Source organism: Caenorhabditis briggsae, assembly GCF_000004555.2.
Source record: "Caenorhabditis briggsae complete genome, chrIV, whole genome shotgun sequence".
NCBI lineage: Eukaryota > Metazoa > Nematoda > Chromadorea > Rhabditida > Rhabditidae > Caenorhabditis > Caenorhabditis briggsae.
This window is the reverse complement of record NC_013487.2, coordinates 3,597,098-3,604,044: the sequence shown is the minus strand read 5'-3', so window position 1 is coordinate 3,604,044 and position 6,947 is coordinate 3,597,098. Positions and strand designations below refer to the sequence as shown.

General features: G+C 39.3%; 3 protein-coding genes across 3 annotated transcripts in view; 1 reads left to right on the top strand and 2 right to left on the bottom strand.

Annotated features, from left to right (window-relative positions):
• The window catches only part of CBG22588, a gene marked incomplete at both ends in the record, with an annotated part of 4,623 nt that extends 765 nt beyond the window's left edge, over nucleotides 1-3,858 (bottom strand). Inside the window, 7 exons of the mRNA XM_045244984.1 lie at nucleotides 4-186; nucleotides 231-520; nucleotides 543-930; nucleotides 1,029-2,614; nucleotides 2,807-3,437; nucleotides 3,692-3,749; nucleotides 3,800-3,858. Coding sequence (XP_045097606.1) covers nucleotides 4-186; nucleotides 231-520; nucleotides 543-930; nucleotides 1,029-2,614; nucleotides 2,807-3,437; nucleotides 3,692-3,749; nucleotides 3,800-3,858 — 3,195 coding nt within the window. The remainder of the gene's footprint in view (nucleotides 1-3; nucleotides 187-230; nucleotides 521-542; nucleotides 931-1,028; nucleotides 2,615-2,806; nucleotides 3,438-3,691; nucleotides 3,750-3,799) is intronic.
• A 392-nt stretch (nucleotides 3,859-4,250) lies between these two features.
• On the top strand, nucleotides 4,251-5,473 carry CBG22589 (the record flags this gene model as incomplete). Its single annotated transcript, XM_045244983.1, has 3 exons — nucleotides 4,251-4,451; nucleotides 4,701-4,914; nucleotides 5,004-5,473. The coding sequence occupies 3 exons, from the start codon at nucleotides 4,251-4,253 to the stop codon at nucleotides 5,471-5,473; spliced, it is 885 nt and encodes a 294-aa protein (XP_045097605.1).
• Nucleotides 5,474-5,567: 94 nt separating this feature from the next.
• CBG26270 lies at nucleotides 5,568-5,996 on the bottom strand (the record flags this gene model as incomplete). The annotated part of the gene is made up of 2 exons (XM_045244982.1): nucleotides 5,568-5,896; nucleotides 5,939-5,996. 2 exons carry the CDS (start codon nucleotides 5,994-5,996, stop codon nucleotides 5,568-5,570), a joined length of 387 nt encoding a protein of 128 aa, XP_045100532.1.
• Between the last annotated feature and the right edge of the window lie 951 nt (nucleotides 5,997-6,947).

Genomic DNA, 6,947 nt, shown 5'->3' with positions numbered 1-6,947 from the left:
CGCATCACTAGGTTTTGATGAAGAATCCTTCTGATTGCTATCTCTTCCTTGTCTAACAGAATTTCGCTTTTCCTCAATTTCACCAGTTTTGTCGTCTCCTATTTCTTCGATTTTCTCGGATTCTTCGCTTTTCTTCTTGTTGGATTTCAACAGTGCTTCTGGTTCTACGTGGAAGGGGCACTTGGTCTGAAGCACAAACATCATCTGCCTTCAATTAATCTATCACCTACCGTGTCCACAACACCGCCATTCTCCTCAACTTTTTTGACAATCTGACTCCAATACTTGGCTTCACTCAATCCGATTGAATTTCCAATGATAATCGTTGCTTGGCGGGCTCTGGACATTGCAACATTCAATCGATTGCTCAGCTGCATGAACTCAGAAATTCGTTCATTTGTACAGCAAAGGATGATGACTTCTCGTTCGGATCCTTGGAATGCGTCGACGGTTCCACAATTGACACCAGTGCCACGGAATGAGTCGGACAGAACTGGGAAACAGAATTTTAGGGTTTCAGCTGAAATTTGAAATAACTAAACCTGAAGTTTGTCCAGCATAAAAAGAAATGACACCAATATCCGATGGCTTTAATTGGTATCCATTTTCCTCTTTCAACAATTCTTTCACAATTTGTTTCGCCAAGATTTTCTCAGTTCGATTTCCACAAGAAGTTCCAATTTTATAAGCCTTATCTCGATTGTGAACCACAATAATTGGATAATGTGGATTCGGCCAAAAGTCCTGACGTCTTCTCATGAATTCGTTTCTCTGTATCTCTTCAACTCCAGAAATCAGATTTCCATCGTAGAAGAGTTCACTCAGGAGTTCGGTGATTTTCGGATGACAGCGGTAGACGTATCGAAGGATAGCCTCTGGAAACATCTTCTCTTCAATCGCTCGTTCCATTGTGTTTCCGATACCGTACTCCTGAAAAATTGTATTTCCATTTTTATGTGTTTGAAGAACTGCGCCAAATTTGAAAATTCGGGTGTCTCCCCAACCAACATAGCTCTCACAGCCTTTACCTTGAGTTTTCCCTTCAACTCGTCCTCACAATATGGTGGCAACTGTTTGATATCTCCAATTAATCCATAATTGGCGTTCGGGAACAATCGGAGGAGACTGATCAATGTGCATTCCGGAAGTTGGCATGCTTCATCGATTTGAATCATTACAACATTGAAATAGACAGAACAATTCATCATAGATTGCAAAGTGTCTGCAGTGATTACTATGACATTTGGCTTGTAGAACCTGAGCAGAATCTCAAAGGCTTCTCGATTACGACGTTGGATTGGGTAGTCCTCGACGTCACTTTTGTAGTTACTGTGGAAAGTTTTCAATGGGCTACTCAGCAGGTCCTCCATAAACTCTTTTTTCGAAATGAGATACGCCAGAATGATCATTTTCTCAGTGATGCTTGTAGACTCTCGATTTCCAATCTCTCCATGAGCCAATTGTTTGAAAATTGCGCTCATAAGCACAGGAAGATCGTATTCGGTACGACAGTGCTCTGGGAGCTCTTTCCAATTCGATTCGGTGACATATCTCATAATTTTCATTTTGGATTTTTTGACTTTCCGAGCGATATCAATCAAGTTAACACTTGCATAGTTGCTTTCAGTGATAAGAAACTGCTGACTGGATTCATGGCGTTTACATTTCTCAATAGCAGCCATCACAATTGTCATTGACTTTCCACAGCCAAATGGGGAGCTTCCAAGAAGCATTGGATAATAAGATGACGTCATCATGGAGACATACTGGTTTTGGAATTCGTTTAGAGAAGTTGGAGGGTCACTTGGAAAGATGCAATGGGGTGCTGGACCTGGAAAAATGAACTTTGGGGTAATTAGTTTGTTTCTATGACTGTTGTTACCTAAAATCGATAAATCTCTCTTCAACGAAACTCCTCCATACAATGCCTCAATGATTTGACGTCCCTTTCGAGAAGAATGCAGTTTCCGAAGGTATCCATCTTCCAACATGGTCGCTTCTCGAGCCTCTCGTTGATAAACTACAAACGTTCCTTCTCGAAAATTCAGACGTCTGAGAGATTCTTTTGAGACACGAGCATAGATCTTTAGAACGTTCTCTTCTGGAATCACCGTCTCGATAGTCGCATCAATTTTTCCACACATTCCCTCGAATCTAACTCTATTACTACAGTTCCATAGTCCTTCTGTTGGATATTTCAATGGATTTGAGATTGAGAATTTGACGCCTTCCTCCTCTTTGACTGGATTTAGCATTGGAAACATTCGACTGTCGGCTCGACCGTCGGATAGGGTCAAAACAGCGGATTGTCCCATTTGGGTGCACAATTCGGTGATTTCTTCGGAATCTGTAGATTGCTTGAATGCGTCTTTTCTAATGTTGAATTTTTGAGTGAGTTCCGGAGATAGCTCATACTTATAAATGGTTGCAAGAGCATTTGGACAGGAAGAAAACCGAGAGGAGTACTCGAGAAGCTTCGATTTGACCTCCTTTTTGTAGTCGTAACTGATTCTGGAGGCCAGTTTCGTTGGAATGAAGGCAGATCCAGTGTAAAGACTCTCCAAATCGATGGGAGAATTGTCATTCAATAGAACGGCCGCCGCTTCGTTTTTGCCTGAAAAAAAAACCATCAAAATTCAAATTTGGATAAAAATAATCTGAAATTAGTTTAAAATTGCCCAAAATGCGTTAAAAAATTTTTTGGACCATTTTTGACCAATTTTGAGTGAATTTGGGATAATTTTTCAATGAACTTCAGGTTATTTTTGATGGATTTTTAACCATTTTCATCGAAATCCAAACCCACCTTTCACAATCGCCGAGCCACACTTCATGAAAGCAAAAACGGTTCGATGAACCAATTTTCTCTCTAAAATTCTCATTTCCGCCACTTCCCAAATCATCGTCGAGTCCGGATTCATTTTCAGAGCCTTCGGTGGGTCCAGTGGCTTTTTGGACATCTTTGAGAGCTTCGTGACAGCCAAAATATCTCCAAGGAACAGTTTTCCAACAATGCTGAACTTCTCAAATCCGTCTGTAACTGTTCTAGCGTTGACTTCAACAAATCGAAGGTCTCCTCGATGGAATCCATGTAGATTCGTATGACATGCCATCAGAACATACTTGTCTTCGTGCTCAGAAACTACACGATAGTAGGCACGAATGCTTTGAGTGGCGTCAAATTTAAAAATGCATCTGCTCGGAGCAAGCTGAGCGTCTAGAGTTGGTTCTAGAACTTTCCGCTTTTTGGAAGTCTCCTTCGCCCATTCCAACGATTTCCCGGCGAAATTGATGGCATGTCTGTGTGTGTACTTGTCGATTTCCATTTGTTGTGGTCCCAAATCCTCGGCTTCTCCGTTCGATCCGGTATCCCTTCGTTGGCGAACATCGAAGAAGTAGAATCTACTGAAGGCGTTGGAATCCCATTCGTTAGGGATCTGAAAGTAGACGTTTCTAGAATTTCAGACTTTTTAGAATTTCAGATTTTTGCAAAACCCGAAAAATTCAATTTTTTTTAATACGAAAAATCCGAATTTAGAATTTTGCAAAAATTGCATTTTTCGAATTTTTCGAAACTCTGAAGATTTTTTTAATTGAAATTTTTGGGATTTTTCGAAAACCGGAAATATCGGATTTTTCAAAATTTTTCAAAAATTCGAAAATCCAGATTTTTTCAACAAAAAAAACAAACCTTTTTAGCATCTCCGGCTGCTTTCGACTGATTTTTCTTCAAATTTTCCGGCTTTTTACTGAAAAATTGACATAAAAATTGAATAAAATTCAGGTGAAATTTTCTTACCCACGATTATTGACTCTAGGCGTTGTAGTTCGATTTCGATTTGAAAAAAAAATCGGCATTTTCGGGTCTGAAAATATGCTTTTAAAATATTTTTTCGAAAAAATTAATTAAAAAATAAGGAATTGAGCGGAAAATTCAGAGAGAACAGCGATTTTTATGTATCTCTTTTTTGTAATCTCTTTTTCTCGCCTCTCTCAATCTCACATGCTATTTCTGTTACCCGGCGTTGCATTGCTCACTCTTAATTTAGTTTTGTTCCAGTCAGCCCCTTTTTTTGTTATTTTTTTTAGCACAAAAAATAGTGAGAAGAGGATTAATGGGGTTATTCATGTAGCGAAAATATGTATTGAAATGCATTTCCGCGGAAAAGAGTTTGAGGATTGCAAATGATGATAAATTATTCTAGAAAAATTTTTTCGCAAAAAATATAGCTTATGAAATTTCAGGAATTATGGACGTAAGCCTGCACGACTCGAAAAAAGCCCGAAAAATTGCTGCAGCTGTTTCGTTATTGAAACAGCAAGAAATGGCTATTTTAGCTGTCACACGACCATATGAAAATCCAATGGAGGTTCTGAACGTTATCAGAAAGGATCAGTTTGATCTTTTCTTGAAAACGGTCAACCTGTCATTGAGCACAAACCAGACGGAAGTGAGAAAAAAAATATACATACAGGAAAGAAAAGCTCAAATTTCAGTTTTTTGTTGGCGTAAAGCGCGAAGCGTTCGATCATCTTCTATCCCTCTGCCGCACTAGAAATCGCGAAATCTCTATTCCAGCCGCTTCCTTTTTCTGAAATTTGTCCGAGAAGGTAAAAAAAAAACATTCCCGTTTTTTTTGGAAAGTTATAATTTAGGCAGAAGTCAAAATTCGTTGTCAAAAGACATCGGAATTTCCCAGGCTACCGTTTGTCGCGTTGTCAACGAAACAATGTACGATATCCTGGCTACAGCTAACACGTACATTAAATTCCCCTCGACAATCCAAGAAATTGAGGCGCTGGAAAATGGCTTTTCTGCAAAAACCGATTATTTGGGAAACAATAGGAAGATCCCTTGTTTTGGATGCTTTGACGGAAAACACTGGGCTACGGAACATCCACCGAACTCTGGAAGTTTGAATGCCAACTACAAAGGCTACTTTAGCTTTAATAGCTTGGTTGTGTGTGATTCGGATACTCGAGTCTTGTTTGTGCAAGTCTAGGCGTTAACAACGACGCACAATTAACGAAGGAAGGACCGTTGCCGGGGATGTTGGAGGAGGTTCGCGGGTATGCAGACTGCCGCCTTCTCGATGATGACATCACTGTTATGCCTCGTTTCCTTCTGGCCGATAATGGCTTCAAACTAACAAAATCGGTGATGGAACCATATCGGAAGACGCAACTGACTACTGAAAACGTCCTCTTCAACAAAAAATTGAGCGCAGTTCGAGTTCGAACCGAGAACTTGTTTGGAGTGCTCACTTCGAAGTTCCAGGTTTTCGACAGATCTCTGAAGTTGGCTCCTGAGAACGCCCAAGCTCTTATTGTTGCCTTGATGATCGTGCACAATGTTCAACTAGGTCCACTTCTTGTTGACAATAGTCAGCCTTCAGTTGTAGCATATCCCGACCCGTATAAGACTCCTGAAGAGATGAGAACCGCGCTGAAAAATTATGTGTTGAACAATTAGATTAAAAAATAAAGTTAAAAAAAAAGCAAGAACATGAAAAATATAACTAAAGAATGGCTTATGACACGTGATTTTAGAATACTAGATATTTAAATTAATGCAGCTTGAACAAATCCGAATCCTCCTCATTGAATGGTACATATCCCATAGACGGTCCTGGCTCGCTTCGGGGGCAAAGAGTCTGCTCCTCTCTTCTCATTCCTCGTCTTGCGTCGTTATCGGCACCTTTACGGAGCGTCGCAATAAAGGTCACAACCTTTGCTTCAGTTTCTTGTCTTTCCATCCATCCCATTCCATTAGTCGTTTCTTTGAACATTCTACAAACGTTCGGGGAGAAACAGTTTTCCGAGTTTTCACAGTCGAACAACTTCATGACGGCGGTTCGGGTCTTTGACATCTCCTCGACGATTTTTTTGGTCAAATCTGAGATTTTTAGTATGAAAAATCAAATGTTACTCAACTTACCATTCCCAGAATCTCCTTTCTTTAAAAATTTACTTTTTTGATCTTCAGTTTGAAACATTTTTCTTTTCGGTGTACGCACAATTTCAGTAGCTTTCGGTTTCACCACAACGGCATTTTTTGAAGAGCCGAAACAATGGGAGCTGCAAAGAGTTATTATTTCCAAATACAAATTTAATTCTCACATTTTGGGTTGCCTAGCAGCACTGGAAAGAGACAAAAATTTCATATGATCCGAATATAAAAATCTTTCTTTTGTGGCATCAATTCCACTTCCAGATGGCGCATTCAGAATCCTTTTTTCGTGCTTCTCGTATGCCCCTTTCAGTTCTTTCCATCTCGTTTCCGCGATTCGACCACAAGTTCTTTTAGTGTGCTGTAAAAAATCCGAGCACGCTAATTCTACTGCAATCCATCTCTCTGTCTGGACTTCTCGACGATGGATGTCCTTGTGGCATGGATCCCAGAGCTCTTTGTGTGTCTCGACGACTTTGATCAAATAGACGACGATTTTACGATTTTTTAAAGCGATTTTTATGTATCTCTTTTTTGTAATCTCTTTTTCTCGCCTGTCTCATTCTCAAATGCTATTTCTGGTACCCGGCGTTGCATTGCTCACTCTTAATTTAGTTTTGTTCCAGTCAGCCCCTTTTTTTGTTATTTTTATTAGCACAAAAAATAGTGAGAAGAGGATTAATATAAAGAAAATTTATGACAGCCTTTTTGGAAAATTCTAAAATGTTTTTTTTTTTGATTTTTAAAGGCAAAGACTGAAGATTCCAGGCAACTTATACAGAAAAAATGTTAGAAAACTAGAAATTTTTGATTTTTCAAACAGAAATTCAAAAAAAAAATCAAGAAATTGACAAATTTTGAAGCTTTTTTTCTGGAAATTGGTGAAAAAACTCAAATCGAGTCATTGTCTGCAAACACCGAGCTAAGTTTGTGTACTCTTTTACATACCGTAACCCAACATTTGAGAGCACACCAACTGGGAGGAAAAGAAAAAGTG